This window comes from Balaenoptera acutorostrata, chromosome 1, assembly GCF_949987535.1.
Source record: "Balaenoptera acutorostrata chromosome 1, mBalAcu1.1, whole genome shotgun sequence".
Classification (NCBI taxonomy): Eukaryota; Metazoa; Chordata; class Mammalia; order Artiodactyla; family Balaenopteridae; genus Balaenoptera; species Balaenoptera acutorostrata.
In genome coordinates, this window is record NC_080064.1 from 163782665 (window position 1) to 163809264 (window position 26600).

Consider the following 26600-nt stretch of genomic DNA (forward strand, 5'->3'; position numbering starts at 1 on the left):
AGGGGTGTGTGTACTCGTGTGTGTGCGTGCGTGCATGAAAATGTTGTTTTTCAGCTTGGAGCATTCTCCCACGGCTTATTTGAAATTCTTCTATAAGGCTATACCAGACGACCAGGTTTTGATCCTGGTGACCTGCCAACTGTGTGATTTTAAGACTAGGTTTTTAACAGCTTTAAAACAGGAGTAGTATTTCTGCCAGTGGGTAGAATTATGGCTCAGAGGCCCAAAAGGAAAACAAATCCTTGGGATTTATTCTTGGGTGTCCTGGGTTTCTGGAGTTTGAGCCCCTGTACACAGGGACTGAGGCGTACATCCTGGAACCGATTCCTCAATTCTCTCTGAAGGGAGGCTGAAAAGCATGGTTGGTTCATCAGATCTGGGAACGGAGGAAAGAGCTCCCGACCGAAATCCTTGTTTATGTCGAGGTGTCTTTCCACATTCTGGATATCTGTGCCATTTCTTCCTATTTACTCTGTTAAGTATGTGTTCCATTCCCATAATTTGTACTGGTTCTCCCATTTAAGCTTCTCTCTCATAAACTCTAGGCAAATATCCTTGTAATTTCCAGGCCCGGGTTCCCAACCCAGATTTCCATACCTGCTGCTCCTGAGAGCTTCTCTTTGGGGCGTTGCTTTTCCAGAACTCACCTCCCACAGCAGCCCCTCGGGGGTGGGCCCCTCATACATGGGCTTCGCGCTTAACAACTTTGCCTTTCAGGCTCGCATCGAGCTGCTCTTGGGGAAGACTTCTGAATCACCTTTTCCTGCAAAGGTGGCTCCTCTGAACGAGGAAAACCCATAAAGGCCACTATTCTTAGTGCTATAATGCATTTTAGAATTACCTTCAAAGTACAATGAGCTATATGTTAATTGATTAGTTTCCCTCCGTTTTCCTCGGCCCACTGTTAACGGGGCCAGCTCTTATAAATTAACTGTGAAGGAGGGGATATATATAATAAGACCAGTCTTCTCCTGTGCGCTATAGAAATTGCTTTCATCCTCCGTAGATGCACCTCGTATCTGCATTATCTTTCAAGTGCTTTTGTCCTAGAGGCTGTATGGAAAGCCCAGGCAAAGCTGTGGTCCCGGAGGATGGGGGGTGTATAGAAAGGGAGACGAATCTAGGCCCCTAGACTTCGGTGACCTCAGCAGGGACCCTCAGAGCCTCCACCGATCCGCCCGCCCAGGCCTCAGAACCAGCGGGGGGAGGACCAGTCCCTCCTCGCTCCCAGAAACCCTTGCGGGGGGAGGAGAGCATCGCTTGCTCAGGAGCCTTCCTGCTCTCGAGAAACCACGTCTGGGAATTTGCACAGAGCAGTTCGTGGTGGGAGCAGCTCTGATCCCCAGAGAGTCCAAAGCCCCTTGGGAGAAGCCTTGCTGCTCCTGCAGGACCCCCGGGCTCGGTGACGGTCTGCTCTGGCGAGCCCCCGGCCACTCCATGTCTCTTACAAAGTCGAAGCAGGACTCTCTAAGTCACCACGATTCTACCAGTAAAATAATGCTGTCGTGTGCTGTGAGCCCAGAGATGCAGAAATGACCTGAATTTTGATTTCTGTCATCCCCACCTCTGGTCTTCACGTTCAGCAAAGAAATCCAGAGGCAAAACAAGGGGGAATATTTGGGAAGCAGGGAAGGTCAGAACCTTCCTGAAGTGGTTCTGGGCACCAGACATGGCAGGGCCCTGCCCCTGACTTGCTCCTGCGCCCCCTGCCCCCGTGCCCTCCTCCACCTGGCATGTCGAAGGCCTACAGAGAGTTGTTTGTTCCCAAACCTGTTTGTGCCCGTTGAAATCGTGTCATCTAATTATTACATAAGTTGATGAAGTGTGAGTGTAAAAAGAAAGTTGTTTCTATAAAAACTGCATCACTGAAACTTCCCTGGTGGCCCAGTGGTTAAAAATCCACCTGCCAATGCAGAGGGTGTGGGTTCGATCCTTGGTCCGGGAACTCGGATCCCACGTGCCGCGACTACTGAGCCTGCACGTCACAACTAGAGAGAAGCCCGCATGCTGCAACTAAGACCCGACGCAGCCAAATAAATAAATATTAAAAATAAAAAAACTACATCACTGAAGGCTTTAGGGGGCTTGAAAAGGCAAATTGTTAGGAAAACGGTGGTGGAACTGGGGGTAGGACTTGAAAGGTTAGGGGGAGAAGATTGCTCTGTGCCCTGAGAATCTCGCCCCACTTCAAAGACTGATGCAGGATGGCCTCCTGCGTGTGGGTCCGGCCGTGAGGAGCGGGGGTGGAAAACACACGTGTGTCGGGAAAGCCCTGCCGGTTCTGGGACCTTGACCAGCACTGAGCTTCGCTGGCGCCCTTCTGGGGAGTCTTCTGTAACAAGGCTGAGTCTGCGAGGATTTTACCGGAGCGAGCCCTCAGGAAGGTGGGGAGGGGCCTTCCCTGGACGTCCTGCAGTGCAGAAGAACGCCCACCCGCCAGGGCCTGGGTGACCCGTGCGTTGGCAGGGGGGCCGCCAGAGCAGCCCTCTGGTTCCCTGCCTTATACATGGGGGCTTCTGCTAAAGATGTCAGCAGAAAGCTTTCCTCTCCTTAAAAGGGGGCTTGCAGACTACCAGCTTCGTTCTTTTCTGTCTCTCTTCCTTCAGATCCGTGTGAGACGGAGCTGAGCTCGCCCCACGTGAGGCCCGGGGCGTGTATCTTGGGTGCCCAAGTCACCTCGTCTGTCCGTTCGTTTTCAGCTCCTTCCGGTGGTGACTGATGCACTTTATATTTACTCAGACCTAACGGTTGTCACCTCCAAGGGGGACCCCATTAGGGCTTTGTTCTTCCAGGTCTCTGAAAGGCAGGCGGGACTTTGGGCACAGCCCCCTCGGGACAGCAGCGGAGTTGCAGTGGCTCTGGATCTGTCCTGCATCGGATAAGAATGGAAGAAATAACAGGATGTTTTCATTCCCATCTGTTGCCTGAAGGCTCCTTCCCCAGAAATAAAACCAGTTGGATTTTGATTAACTTTCTCTTCTTTTAATTTCGGTCTTCCTTCTTTGGACTTCTTTAAGGATTATGCCAGAAGCCCCAGACTGATCAGAAAGCCTCAGAACAGAGATTCCAACTTATAGTTGCCCAAGAAAAGCATGTTAATACCCCAAGTAATTTCCTAGCTGGTCATTTCCTGTGTTCTCAAGATTGTTATTTTTTCCTAAGATAGGTATCTGTAGGTAACAAAAACTGTTCTCCCTCTTGACCTTGGGGAGGTGATGTGACAGGAGACACCATGAGGGAAGCATTAGCGGAGGGGCCGGGGGGAAAAGGCTAAGTGTACGACCTGTATGTAGCCAGTCTTGGAGTACGTTTTCGATGCTGAAGTGAAGAGATGAAGCGCCGGAAATCTAATATTGACTTTGCCACTGATTTGTTCCGGGACCCAGGGCGAAACTCCCAGCCTTAGTTTCCCCTTCTTTGAAGGAAAACTAGGGCCACCGCAGTGGAGAGGCACACGTGAGATGGTTCGGAGAGAATGGAATGTCTGGGTGGAGAGTGATGGGTTCAGGATTTGCTACAGAATGATGGCAATCCACTCTCAAGGGGTGTTGGAAGCAATGACCAGTTCCCAAAGTGGCTGGGGACGTATGTTTGCAAAGCACTACAGATACTTCACTACCTGATCTGTAAAAACTGCATAGGACATCTGCCTCTCAAAACTGTTTGCTATCTCTGGCATTTGCAGGTGAGGGTTTGAGAAGTTTAAATCTTTTCCGTTCCCTGTTAGTTTTTCCTCCATTCATCCTTCATCCTTAAGCGGGCAGAATGTCATGCCTGGGGCAGGGAATGAGTGTCCCTTTACCGTGCCTGAACACCTGTGTGTAGTTTGTTTCTCTGGTCTAAGATCTTTGCTTCATCTCCTTATCGGTTGAGAATTAAGATTCCTTTTCTTTTCATTCTTTTTGTTCAAGGCTTTGTAGTAGGTGAGAGATGGGCTTACTTTCACATACACAGAAAACTCACCCATAAAAACGCGGCTCTTTCCCATGCACTAGCTGGGCTTTCCTCTGATGCTGACCTTTGACCCCCACGCACAATGTGGTATTCAGCCGTCCTGCTCTCTGAAGTGAAAATCTTCAGAGCCCTCAACAAAGATATTTCACCGAGAGTAAGCAGTCCGTGAACCAAATGGCTCCCGATAAGAAGGCGGTTAATTTGGCGATAAAGATGAAGGCAAGAGGTCTATAAAAATTACAATGCCCACCGAGGCCAGATTACTGATCCCCCCATGGTGGGAGTGACAGCTCAGTCTTCCTTAAGACCTAGATTAAAGAGACAAGTAAAGTTTTTAGTCAGTGGGGTTTCTTAATGCTGGGATTTCTTTGGATAAACCTGCCCAGTGTTCCTTGGTAGGATTGGTAAGAGTGGAGAATCTTAGTGGGGGGAGCTATGCGGAAATCCAGAGGGCCTCTCGGGAGCACTTCTTCTGAAATCCTGAACAAGTGCTCCTATTCTCTGGTTTTCAAGGACGTAAGCATTTATAGGCTGGTTGGCAAGAAAGAAGACTTCATAAACAACATGGGATCCCAGACATCACCTTAGACAAAGCGCAGAGAAGGTAACAGATTATAGCATTGCCTTTTTTTTTTCCCGTCTTGCTCTCTGGAAATGTAAGGAAAGACTGAGACTGAGGAACAGGCCTTGGGTGTTTAATTGTAAGGTTGGTTGACGAGAGGGAGACAGAACGGCGAGGTAGGGAAAAGTCAGGGTTCGGTTTACACCAAAAATCATTTCCCAGGGCTGTGTTCAGAACCCGTGTCTGCCAGTTGTGTGCGGACATCCAGATTTCCATGGTGTGAGGAAACTTCTTTTACTGCATCTACCTCACAGCAGTAGCTTGCAGATTTTTCCCCCATGAAGCTTTATTTTTGGAAACCACTGTAATTCACATGTTGGGACCTATTATTAACTGCTCATTTTATGCTGTTATTGGAAATCTTTATATCAGGAAAGAATGTATGGGTTGTTTTGAGGGGAAGGGAGGCTCGAATTAAAAGTTACCTTACCTAGCATCTCAGGTCTGGGGTCTGAGAACAGATTGGAAACCCATATCCCCCCAAGCAAAGAAAGCTCTCTTGGTTGTCTGCCCATGACTGTCTTCCCGAATGAAGGGCTCTAACGGATCTACGAGGTGGCTGTTTCGAGGCAGAAGATCATGTAAACACTTGTAAAATTGTTTCTTTGGGACCCACGGCGGTGTAAGTACCGCAGTCCACCCTCCAGGACAGCGTTGATGAGGAACTACACGGCGTGTTTCATAAATGGAGAGAGAAGCAATCGCACCATGTTACATTTCAGCCCATAACTGGATGGTTGGAGAAGGCCCCTGTTTAATTAAATTCCAGCACGTGGTGTCTGACAGGACGACTTGGCCTTACACTTGACCACCGGCTGGGATTGGAGAGAAACGCCCTCCACGAGCCCCTGCACACTGGCGTCAGCTCAGATGCTGTGCGTTCTTGGCAGGAAAGGGTCTCCCGCAGCCATGGCGGGGCTCCCACCTCAGGAGCTCTCAGGAGACCTCAAAGAGCTCAGCACGCAACGTCCCTGCAAATTCTGCCTCTGGCTTTCATTTTTAAGCTGTTCTGGGCAGGCTCCACATAGGACGGCTTTTCGGAAACATGAGGGACTACATAAGTGTTGGCCTCTGGTGGGTTAGCGTAGGGGATTGTTGTTGTGAAACCAACGACCCTCCCAGCTGCAGGAACCCAGGTAAGTGAGCGCCCAAGGGACACAGCCGGAAGGGAGCAGGAAGGCAGACAGACAGAAGCCAGGCAGCTGGAAGGAAGAGTGCAGGAAGGGCGGGCACAGACCTTCCCGCGAGTGGACCAATTGGCAGCTCCCGCGCCGCTGACGGACAAGGCAGGACGGGGTGGGCGGGGCGCCCGCGGTGGGCGGGGCGCTAGTGGACCCTCAGGCCGGCCTGGTCGTGGAGGGGAGGGCGTGACTGTGTCCCGGGGACATGTGGCCGTGGGAAGACCTTGCTGACCCCCGGTTAGGGGCCCGTCACCCCCGCCCCAGGGCCGTGAAGGCCCTGGCGGAGGCAGGTGTCGCCACAGTGTCCACCGGGCCTCGCCCAGCATCCTGGCCCTCGCTATCAGGGGCGTTTGAGTTTTACCCATTGTCCCGAAGAGCCCTTTGCAAAGCGCCGTCCAGGAGGTTGGACTTCACACTCGAGCCGCGTGGGTCCCGATGAATCCCTACGAGGGGAAGGTGGTGGACCGGGGTCCACAGAGCCCCCCCACCCAGGCCAAGGCACCTGAGTCGTCTCCAGCTGCCCGGCACCCTCCCACCACTCTGCGGCGGACCCGCAGGGGCACATTGTCCGCTGGCCTTTGCAAAGGGCGGGAGCCGGTGTAAGCACGTGGGAGGGCCTGTCGGGTTGGCCGCCCTGCCTTCCTGGCGCTTAAGCCCTCATCCAGTTACCGAGAAGCAAGACCCTTCTCAGGAACGTCGTGTTTGGGCTTTCAGGCCTTCTGAGGTTTAGGACTAACCCTATTCTTCACGATTCTCGATCCCAAACCTCAGTAACTTGAGGTGCGGTGTAAAAGCGGTGGAGCAGACACAGATTATTACTGACCCAGAGACCAGCTCTTTGTGCAAAGGGCCCCTGGAGGCCTGTAAGTGATCTCGCCCTCCAGCGGAGCACCATTTGGAAAGCTGCCAAATAACACACTGCAGAGTGACGCCAGACGGTTCCCTAGAGATCCAAGCAGATGCCTGATTTAGTTCTGCTAGTCTGTGACTACCCCCAACTAGAGTGGTCTCTCATGATGGGAGTATTTATAGTCTATACAGTGGTTAAAGGCAGGTCTTAACAGTCAGACAGATCTTGACATTAAACGGAGGCTGTGGGACCATGGGCAGGCGTGCAACTCTACTTGTCTTACGTTTCTCCTCTCTTATGCGTAAAATGGAAGTAATATCTAACTCCAGGCTGATATGAAGATTAAATGAGGTTGTACCTCTATGTAAGTGCCCAGCACAGTGCTTAGACACATATTTAAATACTGGACACACGGTAACTATTGTTTTCGTAACCTGGTGACGTTCACAAAGAAAAATAAGATTAGAATATATGCTTGGATCAGCACAAGTCTGGCATCTCCACTGGAAGATAATGTAAAAGGCGTGCCCTTCTGGCAAAAGCAGGTGCCATGGATCCGTTTAAAAGGCAGCGTCTTAAAGATGCCTTTTAATAGTGAGCATTTCAGAATCACTGTTTGGATTTCCACACTGCATTAGGCGGTGGAAAAGTGGAGAAACTGCTGTGATTTGAGCGAGCTTATAGACAGACAACCAAATGAGTGAGCTTGGTAATTTCTCTGACTCCACAGACTGAAGGGAACCATCACCTGGCTCCAGCGTTTCTGATGTTGGGGGTGGTATGACCTTCATTAGCATCACTTAAGGGTGTCTTCTGGAAAGGCTTGAGTCTTCAGTAGAGCTGCAGACGTTGCTTTGGTCAAGTGCAGGGCGTTGCCACGTGTGTGTCCAGCAGTGTAGAGTCCTGTTGGTCGTGTCTGACCAGGTGGGTGCAAATCACGGCTCCCGTTGGGTCAGACCCCAGCTGCCTGCTGGTTAAGTGAACAGCAACTTTGCACAAAGCAGCCTCAGCCAACTTACACTCGGATTGCTTTGCTACAACAGAAACCTTTACTCTTAAAACCACACAGCTTAACAAATGTTCAGTTATGAAGTGTGCCCTTAAATTCTCCTACCTTAGCACAGTGGTTGAGAATCTGCCTGCTAATGCAGGGGACACGGGTTCGAGCCCTGGTCTGGGAAGATCCCACATCCCACATGCCAGGGAGCAACCGGGCCCGTGAGCCACAACTACTGAGCCTGCTCGTCTGGAGCCTGTGCTCCACAACAAGAGAGGCCGCGACAGTGAGAGGCCCACGCACCGCGATGAAGAGTGGCCCCCGTTTGCCGCAACTAGAGAAAGCCCTCGCACAGAAACGAAGACCCAACACAGCCATAAATAAATAAATAAATTAATTAATTAAAAAAAAAATTCTCCTACCTTCTCACGACCATTTCTTTTGAAAGAATATCAGGGTGCCAACGGCGGCATCAGATAAGCTTGCCCAGTAAGAAATTGAAAAGCCTCCCTGGCAATACACTGACGCTCCTTTGAGGCCTCAGCTTCTGATTCTTTGCGGAGAGAAAACTTATCACCCTGGACTCCTACACCTATGGCCACTGCCATTCTATATGATCGACATTTTTAGATTGGAATTTAAATGAGGATACGACATAAAGAGGAATTACAGCTGTTACGGGAATGAAGAAATCCAGCCGAAGTCACTAAACTCAAAACTCCAAAGGGACCTAAGTAGGCCGTATCAAAATTTTCTGGAACCTGGAAACCAGCTTCATCTTGTATCTTATTTATGACTCTCCACCCAGCCCGGGATGTTTCTTTTTCTTTATATTCAGTGAAGGTACAACGGTTTTTGTGCGACCCTGCAGCTGACTTGCATTAGAGTAACCGTCCTCGTCCAAGGTTGTTGGCTGAACTTCTCCCCAGGGATCTCAGGAGGGTGTGAGCTCCTGCAAGAGGTGCTTGCATTCTGCTATGGATTGCTTTCTCAGTGTTATTCGTGGAAAGGAAAACAAATTAAGGATTCGGATGACATTCCCTGTGTGTGCACTGCAGGTGTCGTGCTGTCACGAACTTTGCGTTTATCCTGAGCTGATCCTCTTGGTGGACGTAAAGGGCACTTGGGTCTCTGGCCGCGTGTTGCCAGGATGGGGGTGGGGTGAGGGGGCCAGCGTGCCGGCAGGCAGGCTGACGCTGGGAAGGACGTTTCTCTTTAGGTCTTAGGATTTGGAATGTGTGTTTGTCTCTGTTTTGCTGGCTTTCCCTTTGAACGTTCCTTGTTTTGTTTGTCTTTGGTGGATTACACGTGGACAGCATTAGGATAATTACAGACAGGAAACTTGGGTGGCGCGTTGCCCTCTGTTTTGAGTCAGGATTTTTGACTGGACCAGGAGTCTCAGCGAATAGAAAAAAGACGATTGTCTCAGTTTATGTAGAAACACTAGGAAGAAGTTGGAAAGTGGACTTTTAGTTTTAACAGAGTAAGAGAGAAAAAAGGTGATAACGGAATGCCAGGGACTCTGGGGTGAGAAGACTGAATGTGATACAAAGAATTCAGCAGAGGGGAGTGGTGTATTCAAAGGGAAGGCCTGGCAGCGGTGGGGTTTGTGGCGGAAGCCTCGTCCCGCCAAGAGAGTAGCTTACAGGCTGGGGGTGTTTACTGCCAGCTCAGCATCTCACACCAGCAGTCTGGCCCAGACCCTCCGGAGCCGCCAGAAACTGCTCAGAGAGTGCAGCTCCTTAGCCCGGAGTGTGGACCGGGGCCCGCTTCCCATCCCCTTTCACCTCTTCGGAGGCCCGCTGTATGCTCCCAGGGTAGTCTGCCATCTGAAGATGAACATCAGGACCTCTTTGTTGCCGTGACCATGACAGAAACGCCAGGGCGTAGGCACTCCGCTTGACTCCTTCCATCCTGTCCCTGGGGCAGGCTCTGTGCTTCTCACTGAAAAAGGCTTTCGCTTCTGTCAACTGTGCATAAATCATTCTGAGAGCTACAAATATGTTTGATTCCCATCCTACTTTAAGGCATTGCCCGATTGCAGTGGGGGATTGGCAGGGAGGGGCAAGCAATCCTAGCGCTTCCTTTTTCTCCTTCTCTTTTCCCCTCCCTCCCCAGCCCCCAACCTTTTATTTTCCTGAGTCAAGAGGAGCCAGTAATATTGCTGGGAGAAAAATCGTGTTTTGACTTGTAAACTGAGCAGCTTAGATCAGAAAGGCACGAAAAGGGGATAAAAGCAGAGGTCTTTCTTAGTCCAGAGTTGCTTTTTGGTCCGAGACTTGTCAGTTGAGGAACTGTTATTTTCCTTTTCGCTTTAGTTTGGTCTAGCCCAGCGGTCAGCAAACTTTGGCCTTCTGGGCCGTACCTGGTCCACCGCCTGTTTTTGTTTGGCCCACAAAGCAAAGAATGGTTTTCACATTTTTTAGTGAGTGGGGGAAGAATTAAAAGAAGAAGAATATTTTGTGACACATGAAAATTATATGAAACTCAAATTTCATTGTCCATTTAAATAAAGCCACATCCATTCATTTACGTGTTGTCTCTGGCTGCCTTCCTGCTACAAGGGCAGAGGGGAGTGGCTGCAACAGAACGTGTGGCCATCAAAGGCTAACGTAGTAACTGTCTGGTTCTTTACAGGGAAAATTTGTCCAGCCCTGCTCTAGGCACTTAACCTGAACCTGTCCTGCTTTTCAGAGTATCGTCAATCGTCTCTTAATTCCTGATTGGTTTAAAGAAAATGCAAAGGTGCAAACACTGCTGTGTTGTGTCCTTTCTATCAGCCGGGGATTTGGGAATTGGGTGACAGACCCCTGAGGAAGAGTAGGTGGGAAGCGGGGAGGAAGCAGGAAGTATCTTCCGAAATGTTAAACCAAACAGCATTTTCACCCCTTTCCAGAAATCTACAGAACGGGATGTCTGTGTTGGTTTAGGAAGAGAAGGGAATGTTGGTTCCAAACAGCACCCTATTGACTGTTCTTAGAGCCTCTTTCTGATGGAAACTCAAATCAGGATCACTTTTCACCAGTTGACACCTTAATTTTGTGACTTTTTAGTTCTTGTCAGGATTTTCTTTGCCCAAGGTAAGAATCAGAATTACCTTCCCAGATGTTCGACTTCCCAAACATTTCACTTTGTAGGTGTGGAATGACCTATTTACACCTGGGGAAATTGAGGCCAAGACAAGCAGGCGAATTCAAGTCTGGGAGTTAAGCGCAGTGGGGACATTCCAGAGTCTGCCCCCAAGGGCTGCCCTTCATCCCTTCCGAGGTGAATTGAATGGCATCCCGTAGGATTTTCCCTTTTCTTCAGATTCCCAGTTATTTTTGACTCTGTGAAGGATTTACATTTCCTCACTTGGAAACGTCTGAAAAAGAGAAAGTTGCCCTTTTTTTTCATTCCTGCCCCTGTGAAAGTAGGAGAGGAGGGGGAAGGCTTGGGGCAGGCGAAAAGGGAAATCTCTGAAACAGGAGAGAACTCAAACAAGCTTCGGCCAGCCGAGTCAGCATTCTCACCCGCAGTTGGTCCTCATTAGGGAGACTCCCGTTAAACAGCTCGACTTTCTGCTCTGCTTTCCAGTGCTGGGCCGTGCCAGCTGACACGGCAAAGCTTAAAAACCCACACCTCGGAAACGGTCTCTCATTACCCCCTGTCTTCTCACTTCTCTTGTCTCGCCCACCACCCTGCAATTACCCTTTCCCACATTAAGATCCCAATAAAATATATTGATTCCTCTAATCCAGTTGCATCCATTTTGTCCCACAAAGTGCTAGCCAAGCTGTTTGCAGGACTGAATAGTTACGTAGCGTGTCATTAGGGGAGCACACGTAGAGCCTGGTTTCATCGTAAAAAGATGGCATTTCTCCAGGATTGTACCCCTGCCAAGTCAAGGCAGCAATGATCATTCCTTCCACTCTGCTTGCCTCCTTGCTTTTCTCAACCCGTAGCTTCTACTGAGCCCGGCTGATGGATTTGGGTATTTTATTTCAGCTGTAATGACCTGCGGTATCACGATCAAAAACCTCGTGTTAGTAAATCCCTGAATGGAAAACTGCCTGAATCATGGAGGTGGTCAGGGTCCAGTGTTTTAATGTATAAATAAAAAATAAGCTAATTATACCCAAATACCAAAGGCTGGGTGGCTTAAACAATAGAAATTAATTCTCTCACAGTCCTGGAGGCTAAAATTCCAAGATCGAGGTGCCGTCAGGGTTGGTTCCTGGTGAGACCTGTCTTCTGGCTTCTCTCCGTGTCCTCCCGTGGAGAGAAAGAGCTCGGGTGTCTCCTCCTCTTCTCAGGACACCAGTCCTATTGGATTAGGGCCCCACCCCTTTGACCTCATTTAACCTTGATTACCTCCCTAAAGGTCCTATCTCCAAATATAATCACTGGGGGTTATGGCCTCAAAATAAGGATCTGGGGGGACACATTTCAGTCTATAACGATGGTCTAAGTGTGAGAAACTGTCTTAACCTTAGGGCAGAGATTAAATGCCAGAACCAAGAAGGCAATGCTTGAAGCAGGGTGTTAGAAGCCAAGATGATAATTTAAAAAAATTTTTTTCTGGGTCATAGACATTTGAGAATTCAAAGGTATGATCAGACAACAGAACATTGCACATATGCCTAGAATTTTGTATATTAACTACAGGAGCACCCAGTTCTCCAGAACAATTAAGTACTCCAAGCTAGCAGGCTGATTCTCTCTAAATCATTCTTTTGCCGCTGCTGAGATGGCATCTCTTCAGATTCAGACACAGGCTTTAGCTTGACTGAACGGGGTTCTGCTGAGGACGGGCCTGTGATCCCACTGCCCCACTGAAAACACGTCGACCTTCTAGGAGAGGAGAGTGGCTACACTGGCCGTGTTGACGGTGGTTGACTTGGCAAGGAAGGGGTGAGGGGAACCGCAACTGGGACCCAGTGGATAGAAGTCCCCTCCCAGTAAAGCACAGGAGGAGCCATTCCACATTCTCGGTGGCAGAGCAGCCTGTGTGTATTTACACCAGACCCTGTCTAGATGGCACGGGGAACTTTGGCCCTCACTGAGTGACTTAACAGACAAGGGCAACAGTGGAAATGGGTGATTTCACAATTTGGTAGGATGATCAAGGTACAGTAGGGCATGGGGTCTAATTTTCTCGGCTTTCACTTGAGCTGGGTTTGATCTCCAGGAAATATTTTCTGAGTTTGTGATGCTTCTCTTTGTAATCTTCCCTGCTGGGTCTGAGTAAGAATTCATCACTGAGGTGTTGCACCAGATCTCCTAGAGTGATGGGCTCCTAAACGGTGGTGCGTGTTTTCTCTCATTTTTCGTCTGTGCCTGTAGTGCCGGGTAATCCGTCTGTAGAGATTAAATCTGAATTTTACGGTCCCCAGCCATCATCATTCACAAAGTTAGCCTCAGCATTCGAGAGTGGAACAGAATTCCTCAGATCTGTGACTCAAACTGGAGTTCAGGAAGTGTCTTTAACAGGTTGCTGAAACCATCAGTTTTCATAGGGACTGGGGTAGAGGTATGAGCTAAACTGCCAAAATATCAAGGGGGCCAAATAAATTTCCCTAATCGTGCACATCCTCCAGTTTCCTATCAGACCCTGGTTACCTGGTGCTGTAGAGTTCCTTCTGCCTGGTGATCTTTACCCTTAAGGCTCGGCAGACCGTTAGCTCAAGACGTTTACATTGGCTTCTTCTCTGCCCCACCCCCTCTTCTTCTAAATCTCTCTGTGTGCAGTTCTTCCTTGTTGGCCAGACCAGGCTGGCTTGCCGTGGCCTCGGCCAAACCACAGACATGTAATGAAGCAGGCGCTGTGCTGCGCTCGCCCTGGAGAGCTGAGGCCACGCGGGCGGGTGAGAGCTTTGCCGGTGCCTGAGCAGAACGTCGGTCTCTCTACGTGGCCTTGGTTCATTTTCAAAACTGAACATCACACTGTTGCTCAATTTCACTCTGACTCCTCCATGATCTTGTCTTCTTTTTCTTCCGTTTTAAATCACTTATCCTCTTTAGCCTTTTGAATGCTCAGGACTGTGGCGTGTAACTCAGTCTACGTGCCCAGCAGTTCTGCCGCATCTGGTACCATTGAGAGAAGCACCATTGACGTTTAACTGCAAACCACAGCTCTTTCAGGTCATGGACCAACTGTAACCACGGTAGCAGCTAATGAACCCCAGCTCTTCGAAGCTGACTTTCCATTGACCAAGAGTTTCCTCCAGGACAGCGCTTTCCAGTAGAAACATGGTGCAAGTCACATACATAATTTTAAATTTCCTGGTAAACACATTTTTAAAAAGTAAAACAGGTGGAATTAATTACAATAACATGATTTATTTAATCCAATATACCTAAAACGTTATCATTTAAGTATGTAATATAAAATTAGTAATAAGATATAGTGCATTCTTTTGTCACACTGAGTCTTTGGAATCTGGTACTAAGTCTTTGAAATCGTACCGCACACCTCAGTTTGGACTGGCTACATTTCAGGTGCTCAGTGTGTATCTGTACGTGGCCAGTAGCTACCATGTTACACAGGCCTAGGAGGTGACCACCTGGTAACCAAAGGGGCAGGAGGGTCACTTGCTGCAGGGGCCCGAGAGGAGCATCAGCAACCAGATGCCTTGTTCGGAGCCATCGCCGTGGCTGTGAATGAGCTCTGGGGAGGCCCTGGGCGGGCTGGCACCTGAGTGGCTCGCCTCCAGGAAAATGCCTGGAGGAGAAAGGATCAAAGACAGTGAAGAGTGGGGTCTCTTTGGAACTTAGGATTGAAGGGAGTCCAAGATGTGTTCCCTTGTTTTCAGAGGCACCGAACTAGGCCTCAACCAGGACAGGTTGTCACCTCTGTCGTTTGATCCCAGAACTCAGCGTCTTCCTGTTGTTAAGAGTTCAGAACCCACTACCGCACTTCTGTAGCAAACAAGTGCTGAAGCCCAGGCCAGACTCAAAAGGAAACACATGTGATGTTGAACCAGATGGAAGTGCCCCTGGTCAACCATCTTCTACCTACAAACTTGGCAGTGTCACGTGGCTTAGCTCGTTACCTTCCATCCTAGATGGTGAGCGGGGAAAGCTGTATCCTAACTCTAAGTGCTGTCCTCCCAGGGAAGCTGTGGATGTTTTCAAAACTAGAGCAAGAATCAGGATGTCCACTTCCAGCCCTCCAGGAAGCCTCCCCAAGAGGACAGAGTAATTGGGAGTCTCTTTACGTATTTAGTTCCAACAGGCTGGTCCTGGACCAAGCTCCGGGTCCTTCTTTCCGGTCCCCTGAAGTAGAGCAGTTTGAGTCGCGGGGCTGCAGAGCCGTCCAGGCGGCATCACCTAAGGCACTTGCGTTAGTAACATGTTCCTTTTGTCTTGAGCCGCAGCCGTGCGGGCCCCGGGGCCCTGGAGCCAGATCATCACACTCGCACACCTTGGCTGTCGGGCTGGCTCCACCCTGGGCTGACTTCTGCTGACTCACCACCACTCACTGCTGCCTGTTTAACTGCCGGGCCTCGGCAGCCGACTACCAGCCCCAGCCAGGGGGACGTGTCAAGGGTCGTGCGTTGGTGACTCTTGGCCCGCCCGATGTTTGTAGGTTTCATGGAATAGAGTCGCCCTCGTTGGTTCAGCGATGGGCACTGAAAGCCTCCCAGGTCTGACTCCGGCTTCTTTTTACGAGCAGCTGGGAATTCAGTTTCTGGAAATTGGGTCCACTGTGTGGTCAGAGAGCCTCCTGCTGTCCTGGGGCGTGCTTCCGTTCAGACGGCAGTGATACCAAGATGGAGAGCAGGAAGGCCTCGGTGTCCGCTGGGGCTGTAACATTAGGCTCCCAATTCCGTAAACTTTACCTGGGAGTAAAAATGATTCCAAAAGAAAAAAACAAAAACAAAAAAAAGCCCAACTCTTATAACCAGCCTATTGTATGGCGGATATTTCTCAGAGGAGAAAATAAGGTTTCAGAGCTCTGAAACCTTAAAGTAGTAAAGGAGCCGTAAAGTGGTAAATAACCAGAGAGATGTGTTTGCTGCTTCGCCAGGCACATATGTTCTGGACCAGAGGAATGCCGATTCAGTGTTCGGGTCTGCCTTCCTAGGACCGTGCTGGGCTGGGGAGAGCTAAGGAATTTTCCTGTGCATCACGAGCCGGCCCGCCCTTCCCATCCGCTAGCCCACACCCTTGGCCCTCTGACTCCCTTGGCCACTTGAGTTCTGCGGGGAGACGTCTGGGAGGGGCGGCCAAGAGCTACACGAGTGCTGGTGCTGTTCCCGGGGGAGGGTGCGCCCCACCGTGTGCACTGCCCTGGGCCTGCACAGACACAAACAGGGAGCGTCCAGTTGAGCTGCCCTCCCCCGCCACGGTCCTTCTTCTCGTCCCACAGAGGAGATGGGTGCACCCGTGTACCCCGGTGCTAGGAAGTGGGCAAGGGAACAGCGTAGGGATCAACTGGCTCGCTCACAGCCCTAGGCGGAGGGCTTAGAAATTTACTGAAGGAATGGTGCAAGGTCACCACACACTGCCACTCCCACCCGACAGCGAGAAGGAGCTGGAGAAGTGACAAACATAACTTAGGAAAGAAAAAAATAAGTATCTAAAGATGCAAAGTATTCTAACTGAACTAAATTCCAGAGAGGATGAACCCTTCCTGGGACAGGAAGAATGCTCGGCTGCTTTCATCGGAGGGGCCCGGCCCGGCAGGAGGCAGAGGGTTAACCCGCCAGAGATGAGGATAAGGAGAAAACAGCTGGACTTTGTACAAACTTTCAAAGTCTACATGCAAACTGGCTACAAGGAGACTTAGTCACAGAACAAGTACGTCCCCACCAACCCTTATTTCTTTCCCACAGGGCTTTCCCTGAGAGCACACAGTGGACATGAGCCAATGACCGAGGGCAGGGCAGAAAGATGGGACAGACACCCCTTCCCCATCTGGGGTGCACAGGGCATTCACGGAGTAGCCGGAAGCAGCACAGCACAGAGGAAGCTAAGAGCAGGGCAGGAGCGTGGAGGAGACCCCCTACAAGGCACAGGGCCCTTCTCTGAGTGCACGGAGGTGGTCACCACCAGCTAAGAGAACTCGGTGGCCCTGCAAGCTGGCAGCTGGGCTGTAAAGCGTGGAGAGATCTCTGGGGTCTTACCGTGGTCACATCCGAAGCCCCATAGGAAGGACAGCCTTGATCCTGCCCCCAAGACGTTTGGAACCAACTTTAACCAACGTGACAACAAAACCCGGACCTAGCTCTACCGCAGATGAGACCGACTCAGCCCTCAGGCCTAGCAGCCTGACAGAGGAAGGGGCACGTCGTTTTCTAGGTGTGTGTGCTGCCATCCACTTACACACAGCATATAATAAGCAGTTACGAGACCTGTGAAGAAATGGGAAAATACCACTGGCAGAAAAATAGTCAATAGAAGCAGACCAGCAGATGACTCTGTTGTTGCAATTAGCAGACAAGGATTGTCAATTTTTTTTTTAAGATTTATTTATTTATTTATTTTTGGCTGCATCGGGTCTTGGTTGCGGGCTTCTCTCTAGTTGTGGCATGCAAGGTTTTTTTTTTTTTCCTCTTCCCTAGTTGTGGTGCACAGGCTCCAGGGCGCATGGGCTCTGTAGTTTGCAGCACGTGGGCTCTAGTTGAGGTGCACGAGCTCAGTGGCTGTGACGCACGGGCTTAGTTGCCCCGCGGCATGTGGGATCTTAGTTCCCTGACCAGGGATTGAACCTGCGTCCCCTGCATTGTAAGGCGGATTCTTTACCACTGGACCACCAGGGAAGTCCCTGTCAAATATTTCTAATAGGTATTTTTAAGGATCTGGTAGAAAAGGTGGATTACATTCTTGAATAGACGGAGAATTTAAGCAGAGATCTAAAAGTTCTACAAAGAGAAAGTTGATCAATTCCCACTGAAGTGAGGATTCTTTGGAAATGAACTACCAGTCATTCTTAGAGAACAGCTATGTCGCATTTCCAAATCGTAACCCCTCCTCTGAGTTTATGCATCCCTGCTTTCACAAGCCAGGAATTCAAGTCTGCCCGCCGTGTACAGACACTGTATGAGGGACACAGTCCTACCCCTCAGGGAAAGGTAGTCCAGCAAAGGGATGCACGGATATAACTACTTAAAGGCAGAATGCTCTAATGGAGCTAGAGATGAGTTTAAGAAGACATAAAAGAGGATGCGATTTCTCCCGATGAGGAGGATCACGGAAAGCCTCGTAGAAAACTGGGTGTTTGGTGTGGGCCTTGATTTCAAAATGCAGAGCTGGGGGGAAGCCCATGGAGACGGGTCGGGTCTGTGTGCGTCCCTGTCAAGTGCCGTGATGATGCCAGGGCTCCAGAATCTTCCGCACAGTGGTGAGAAGGGCAGCTCCTCGTCGCAGGCCTGTGCTTCCGAAAAGACACGAGGTGAGCCCGCTGGCCACCGAGGCGGAATCCGAGGGGACTAGGAGTTAGGAGCGGAGACTAGGGGGTGAGCGTCGTGCTGAGCCGCGTCCTACATGGCGGGGCCGTATTTCTGCATTGGGTCGGAGAATTAAGTCAGCCCTTGCTCTGAGTCCTCTCGTGTCTGTGGTCTGTGCCTCCGATTTCATGTTTCATTTATATCTTTTCCCCTTTTTGTTCTGGACAGTCATTGTCAAGTGTCCGTACAGCTGACGCCGCCCTGTAAATGTTAGCTCGGTGGATGTTTGCCACGTTGACAGCGAGCTTAACCCCGAGCAGAGTTTACAGGACTTGCATTCGGAGAGCCTGGCTACAACATTTATCCGCGCTCTGTCACACGCTGTGCTCACGAGGGCTCACGGACGGTCTGCAACAGCGGGGTGCAGAGTTCTGATTCGATTGTCTCAGCAGCGAGAAGCTAATGAAGGTTTGGGGAAGTGCTGGGTCGGGCTTCTCCTGATGAGATTCAGTGTGTGTTGGAAGGAGGGAAACTCTGTTGACACTGGGGTGGATGGAAGCCTTTCACAGGGCTTCATCTGAGAGGTCGTTAGGCTCTGAACCAGAGCAAAAGCAGGAGAAACGTAAAGGAAGAAAAGATGGACAGGCCGGTAGCATTAGGTTGTCCAAAAAGTTCATTCAGGTTTTTCCATAAGATGTTACGGACCACCCTGAACGAACTTTTTGGCCAGCCCCATAATACAGTGGGGAGCAGGACGATGGGGGTGCTCAAGGAGGGAAGTGAAGAAAAAGGCGTTGAAGACACATCGAAGGTGTTGCTCGGATGACGGGGAAAAAAGTCATACTTCTAGCGGAAACAGGAAATGAGAAGTTTAAGATTTGGAGGGAGGATTAAGGGGTATGAGGAGATGGGGAAAGGGGGAAATAAATACGCTGCAGAGAAAATGCCTTAATTTACCTTCTACTATGTCAAGCACATTAGAAACATCCCTTGACAAGGGATGTTTTTGTCGTCTTGTTTGTATGTGACTCAGTCTCTCGTGCGCTTATTCAGACTCATTTCATCTTCTATTCCGAGGGTGGGTGAAAACGAGGAAGTGTCATTTTTCTTATAATAACCGTCCCAGAATGAAAACTTGTACACCATTCAAAGTAAATTGTGTAAAATGGTGTAAATGCTCAAGAGAACATTTCTCTTATATATCAGTTACCTGTTAGTGATTGTTGTTTGGATTTATAAATAGATTGGATTATAAAAGAATATTAAGCTCTCTGCGTTCTGTTTTTCTTATGTCCCAGTAAATTTAGACCTAGATTGTCGCTGCCCAGACCTCTTTTCTCCACCTGAGATCTATGTGAGAAACACATTCAAAGAGAAACAGAAGGAAGAGAGCAAAACCCAGTTTAGAGTGAGCAGAGATTCTTTGTGCTACATGACAGCCCTCCGGAGCTCGGGCGGGGCCTGACTCCACTTTGTCTGTTCACTTTGGCGCTGTATGTAAGCTGCTTTCCTTCCCCCCCGCTGTCCTGATTGGCCAGGAAGGTACTCCACGGTCCTCTGACTCACTAGCTGGTAGATTTTTTGAACTCTTCTAAAGACTTTCTGTTCTTACACCTTAAACAACCATGTTTCAGGAGGGACAGGGTTCACCCAGCCTCATCTCTCCCACGGCTCTTGATTCTTCAAAAACTCAGCTCAGGACTTCCGTGGTGGTCCAGCGGTTAGGACTCCGTGCTCCCACTGCAGGGGGCCTGGGTTCTATCCCTGGTCGGGGAACTAAGATCCCATATGCCACGAGGCAACTAAGTCCACATGCCACAACTAGAGAGAAGCCCGTGCGCCACAATGAAAGATCCCGAGTACCACAACTAAGACCCGACGCAGCCATAAATAAATAAATAAATACTTTTTAAAAACCCCAAACACTCATCTAGATGGTTCCTTCTGCCTCTTCCTTCTTTTTCTTTTTTTTTTGGCCACGCCGTGAGGCTTGAGGGATCGTAGTTCCCCGACCAGGGTTTGAACCCGTGCCCTCAGCAGTGGAAGCGCCGAGTCCTAACCACTGGACCGCCAGGGAATTCCCTTCTGCCTCTTCCTGATTCCAACACCAATATCTCCTCTCCTCGCTCCACTCAAAGTCTACCCGTCAGAACATCGAATCCAAAAGGACGAGCTCTTAAGCGTCATTTAGGGGAATTTTGCTGCTGTGATAAAATTCGTTTAGTATATTTCACGACTACCCCCAAGAGTAAAATGACCATAAAGGGTTTGGGATTTTTTTTTTTTTTTCAATTGTAAAACCACAAGGACAAAGACTAGAAGGGAGAGACAGTAGCCACAACATCTGGGGAAGCTGGAATCAGAATGGCAGGTGTGAACTGATTTATCCGTTCGAAGCTGAGTCCTAAGCCAACAGTGGGGACAACTGTGCAGCACCTCTGTTTGTATCCCAGGACCCTTAAAAAGCTTGCTGATTTGGTGACATCAGGTACCTTTAGAGCGGGAAGAGGTGAAACTAAAAACAGGAGGACTGGTTGGAAATTTATGTAAGAAACCTCAGACCCTCAGATCCCCTCCTCCTAGGAAGGCTACGGCTGTTCCCCTAGTCGACAGAAGACTGGAAACTCTGGAGAGAACAGAACAGGGATCTCTGCACTCATGGGCTCCTGGCACAGTGAAGGCTTAGATTTTGAGCCAGTATTGAGTGAAACTTGGCGTATTGAATGTTGAGACCCCCAGGACCTTTCCCAGCTCAGCTCTCAGAACACAGGTCTTATTCCCTCCAGGCAGGAGGGTGGGAGATTCATCTCTAGGAAATCTGAGCAGCCCCAGAGAAGAAACTTACATGAATCAGTCCCATTGCATCTCCCTCTACTGACACCATCGCTGACAAGTCCTACCTGTGTACACAGAGCTTCCAAAGAACTTACGATGAGGATCCCAGTCTTACAGATGAGCAAACAGCCAAGGGTCGTCAGAGGTCCGAGAAGGTCTGTAACACAGAAGTCTCACCAATACAAACAGAAAAAAGCAACTTGGAGCTAGAAACGAGACAAAGAGATTGTAAACCTGACCCTCCGAATGAATGAGTGAATGAATGTCTCTGAGAGTTAAAAGAAGAGGTTGTGTCCTTGCGAGAAAGACCGATATGGTGTTTTCAAAAGTACCCTTGGAAATGAAAAATGGTAGCAGAAAGGAGGCAGTGGAAGATAAAATTGAGGCCACTGCCCCCAAAATAGAGTTTATATGTGTGTGTGTGTGTGTGTGTGTGTGTGTGTGTAGTGCTGGGAAATAAGAGAAAATCAGAATATCAACCTCAAAATCTATCATCTAAATAACTGACAGTCTAGAAGAGAGCGCTGAAAAATGGAGAGGAGAAAACCATAAAAGAAATAATCAGAGAAAATTTGCCAGAGCTGAAGGGCCCAGGAAGGTATCCAACTCAATGAGTAAACACAGCCCCCCACACCAAGCCCCATCATTAATGATACTTCGTAACACCGGGGAACATGCTAAACGTTTCCAGAAAGGAAACAAAGAAACAGGTCACATTCTAGGGACAAGGAATCGGAATGGCAACAGTAGAGGCCAGGCAATGGAGCAGTGCTTTTGCATTCTGAAAGGATATTATTTTCAGCTAAGGATTCAATGCCTGGCCAAAATCTCACACGTAAAATAGAATAATGACATTTTATAATGTGTCAGATGTTATAAAGTTTGCTTCCCAAGCACCCTTCTCCAGGAGCCTACTGGAAGAGGTACTTCACTAAAACAATAATGTAAACCAAGGAAGAGGAGGCCTGAGGTTCCAACTTAAGAGCCTCCAGAGGGTGGGGTGTGGTCCCGGATGCAGAGGGCAGACAGCTGCGGACAGGGGGCCGCATGGGGGTGCTCTTGAAGGAAGCACAAAAACCGTTACCCATGGTTACCCTAGAAGTCACAGTGGGAGGGCAGAAAAGGGGCGTTTTTCCTTTTTCCCTTTATATTTTTACATAATGTTCGAGTCTTGACTAGAGCATACATTACCTGTCTAATTTTTCTTTTAAGAAAGAAAATATGCTCCCTCCAAAGGACGTGCTTAACCCTTCAGTCATGACAACAGACTTTTCCTTTTGTTCAGGACCTGCAAAGGAATTTCTCTAGGTCAGGGGTCCCCAACCTCTGGGGCCGAGGACCGGTACTGCTAGGATAGGAACCGGGCCGCACAGCAGGAGGTGAGCGGCAGGTGAGCGAGCAAAGCCTCACCTGCCAAGCCTCACCTGCCGCTCCCCACCGCTCCCCATCGCTCGCATTACTTCCTGAACCATGCCCCCGCCCTGCCCCCAGTCCGTGGAAAAATTGAAGGAAACCTTCAAATCCTGTAGCCACCCTTGCCCAGTAATTAGGCTTGAACTTTCTTACTACAGGAGAAAGTCTGTGAGTTGGGAGCGGAGGTCTTTGGGGCCAGGAGGAACTGAGTCTCTGAGAAGATAAACACCCCTCCCCCGTCTCAGCTTTGGGCTTTCCGTCAATGCAGAGCAAAGGAGGGGTTTCTTTAGGGTTGGTGGACTGCAAAGGCCTCTTTGTCCATAGGAGTTTTCTCTGCCCCAAGGCCTCGATTACCCGTAATTAATCTCTGTGCAAGGACAGGCTTCTTGTGTATTTGACCGGCTGGAAATTGTTTGTTTGCCAGAGATCTTATCTTGACCCAGGAGAGCTGATAGGATGATAGGATGGTAAAACCAGAATTGATCTTTCCTGCTCAGTATGTGTTCTCTACAATATGGGGTTGGGGGGCGGTGTTGTTTTAGCCCAGAACAAATGTGAGATTTAATATATGTCACAAGTGGGGGGAGAAGAGGTGGATTGTCATTTAATAATGGCCATATTTCATAGTAATAAAGGCTAGCTCACTCTGTAGTGTGGTCTAATCCTCATGCTTTCTTTGCTCTTTCTCAATGTATTTGGATTAATCCCTGCAGAGCAACAAGCCAAATGTCCAAACCACCCACTTTCCTATTCCCAGCAAATAAATCAGACGGAGGCCAGCTGAAATCTGGGCCAAGCACTTAGATGACTTGTGTGTCTGATTTTTGTTCCATGATATGAAACTCAAAATAAATCTAAAGGGAGAAGTTTCCCAGATACCAGCTAATTCACGGAAAACATCTTAAGCCTCTTCAGCACACACGTGAAGCTGATGAACAAACTCACTGTGGACGCAAATGCGAGGGTTTAGAGAGAATTCCCGTGGAATTACTAAAGTCCCGTGTTCAGTCTGAGGCTCTAAAACTGAACACGGAATTTCTGAAGAACTTTTTAGGGTCCAGAGGGAAGAAATAGAAATGGGGAAAGGCTTGGGAAATGGGACCTTTGAAAAAAGGTTGTAGGAGATGGAATTTGAGCTTTGAAAATAATGTGTGAACAAAAAGAAACTTGTGAGAGCAAGCACGGATGGTCCAAGAGGAGACTGGTATGAACGGTAGAGGAGGAGGCATTTCGTTCAGATGTTAAGAATAAACGTCCTGACTGTGAAACTTGTCAAACACAAAAATCAATGGCCAAGCGACTGTGGGAGAGTGACCGAGCCTGTGCCAGGCTCTCTGAATATACGGACCAGGGTTCTCGATATAAAGACATACAGACAGATGTTTAACGACAGTCTCTCCCAGGTACCACAAGTCTGGTACTCCAAGCCATTGGCAGAGAAATGAAACCACTCAGCACACATTTGGCCCCTCTGCTTGGCCACGGCACCTAAAGTGGGTTCACTTACCAGAAGAAGCGGGACCCGGTCCCAGGATGGGGTGAACCCTATAAGGAGGGGGGCAGTGAGAAATGATAGGTCTAAGCGGCTCTAGAAAAGATCAGTTTTTTTCCGGCCCTGGTTATCAGGTGTGGAAAAATTTAGAAAAGGGAGGGGAAACACCTAGAGAACACATCTAGAAATAAAGATATAGCAATTCTAAGAATGGAGGCTATTTATAGGGACGGGAAATGGGTTTGTGTGATTAGCTCGATCCAAGAATTACCTTGTGTCTATAATACACCTTTCTGTTAAGGAGATATAACATCTTCCTTGACCAGATAAAGCTAGTCCCTTCTTTTTCTTTTAATTTAAATTTAATATTTATTATATATTGGAGTATAGTGGATTTACAACGTTGTTCTTGTTTTAGCTGTAAGGCAACTTGATTCAGTGTATGTCTAACACGTGTATCTTTTCTTTTACCTGTTCTTTTCCCACGTAGGTTATTACAGAGTGTTGAGTAGAGTTCCCTGTGTAGTCCCTTCCTTTTATGAAAGAACAGCACCAAATTACAAGGAAGTTTAAATCACTCTTTGCGTTGCCGGCAAACCCAGGACTAACCCCCAAGCTTTTCCCCTTCTGGCCGGTCTGTATGCTGGAGTAGAGCCATCCTGCCTTCATTATGGGAACTTTATTACTCGCCGTGGCTTCTGTCTTGACTGCTAACCTTTCTCTCCTGTCCCGCAGCTGGGATGAGAGCAGCTCCATCAGCAGCGGGCTCAGTGATGCCTCAGACAACCTCAGCTCGGAAGAGTTCAACGCCAGCTCCTCACTCAACTCCCTGCCCACCACGCCGACGGCATCTCGCAGGAACTCGACTATAGTGGTACGTGGGCGTGCGGATGCCTAGGCCGCCTTCTGCAAGAGAACCACGGGGCAGACCGGGCCGTGCCTGTGCGCGGGGTGGCACGTCCGCTCCCCTGCTCCGTGGGATTGGTTCCCACGTGCCCTTGGCCGAGTCCTTCTTGAGCTGGTGGAAAGAAATCCCTAGCTGCCGGGCAGTCACCTAAGGCGTGAGCTGCTGTCCTGGTGGGCGGGCCTCTATCGAGCGCCCACGCCAGTTCGGAGGGATGCCCATAAGTGCTGTCCCACCTGGAGAGGAAGAGAAGCCCGGGATCTGTGTGCCGTCCTCTCTGGCAGCCTGGAGGTGCGGGCGGAAGGCTGGTTCACTGTCTGCTCTAGAAGAGTCAGGCCGCCCGGCAGCCAAAGTCCCTCCCTCCGCCCAGTCCTCCCTTCCCCACCTGAGCATCCACTCTGCCTTCTCTCGTCTCCAGCTGCGCACGGACTCCGAGAAGCGCTCGCTGGCAGAGAGTGGGCTGAGCTGGTTCAGTGAGTCGGAGGAGAAGGCCCCCAAGAAGCTGGAGTACGACAGCGGCAGCCTGAAGATGGAGCCCGGGGCGTCCAAGTGGCGGCGGGAGCGGCCCGAGAGCTGCGACGACCCATCCAAGGTTGGGGAACTGAAGAAGCCCGTCACCCTGGGGCACCCCGGGTCCCTGAAGAAGGGCAAGACCCCGCCGGTGGCCGTCACCTCCCCCATCACTCACACGGCCCAGAGCGCCCTCAAGGTCGCAGGTGAGCCGAGTGACAAGGGGCCGGGGGGACCAGGGCCAAGTGCTGCTTCCCTGGCTTCCTCACAGCCGTTAGCCCTCGGGAGACGGCCAGCCCGCACGCTGCCTCCACGTGCCGTCCCCCCTAGTCCCCAGGCCCTCCCGAGCCAGGGAAGACGGGCAGTACGATGCCCGCCGTGCACATGTGGGCATACAAATGCCACGTGCTTAAAGCCTAGGCCCAGCTGTAGAGGAGCGGGGAGCCTGGCCTGACCTGCCTCACACTGTCCAGCGGTTCCCTCTCCTCTCCTGGGACGCGCGGGTGATGCCCTTGTCTTTCTGAGGGCTTGTTTGCCATCCCAGGGAGGTCCTGACACAGTGTCAGAATCATGCCGCTCCCAGAGCGGCCCCTTGGTGACCCTCGGCCTCGGTCAGGCTCCCTCTGGTCCCTAACCACCGGCAGACACAGCTGGGTCCAGTCCCCTTGCTTCCCCCACCTTCCCTCCCTGGACCAGTGTTAGACGTCATTCCTTCTTGACAATCTTTGTGATCGCTTTTGCTGTTTCAACCAAACTGGGACACCCTACCCTGGGAGCGGAAAACAACAAAGAACAAAACAAACAATCGGAGGCCAGTCCCGCCCAGAGTCCCCTCCCATCTGGCGACAAGGGTCCTCAGCCTGCGGGGCTCCCGCTCGCCTGCCCGCAGTTAGACCCTAAAGCCCCACGGCGCCCCTCCTCCCTGGGCCGGAGACGCTGGCCTCGGCGCTCACTCCTGTCCGCCCTCCGCAGGCAAACCCGAGGGCAAGGCTGCCGACAAGGGCAAGCTGGCGGTGAAGAGCGCCGGCCTGCAGCGCTCCTCCTCGGACGCCGGCCGCGACCGCCTGGGTGACGCCAAGAAGCCTCCCTCGGGCATCGCGCGCCCATCCACATCGGGATCCTTCGGCTACAAGAAGCCCCCTCCCGCCACAGGCACGGCCACCGTCGTGCAGACCGGGGGCTCGGCCACGCTCGGCAAGGTCCAGAAGTCCTCGGGCATCCCCGTCAAGCCGGCAAATGGACGCAAGACCAGCCTGGACGTGCCCAACAGCGCAGAGCCCGGCTTCCTGGCTCCGGGCGCCCGTTCCAACATCCAGTACCGCAGCCTGCCCCGACCGGCCAAGTCCAGCTCCATGAGCGTGACCGGCGGGCGGGCCGGCCCCCGGCCCGTGAGCAGCAGTATCGACCCCAGTCTCCTCAGCACCAGGCAGGGCAGCCTGACGCCCTCCAGGCTGAAGGAGCCCTCCAAG

The 26600-nt window shown here is 50.4% G+C and overlaps 1 protein-coding gene across 1 annotated transcript in view; it reads left to right on the plus strand.

Moving 5' to 3' along the window:
• LOC130704873 (neuron navigator 1-like) overlaps nt 1-26600 on the plus strand; it is an 81327-nt gene that overhangs the window by 28815 nt on the left and 25912 nt on the right. Inside the window, 3 exon segments of the mRNA XM_057529226.1 lie at nt 24453-24591; nt 25040-25337; nt 26104-26600. Coding sequence (XP_057385209.1) covers nt 24453-24591; nt 25040-25337; nt 26104-26600 — 934 coding nt within the window.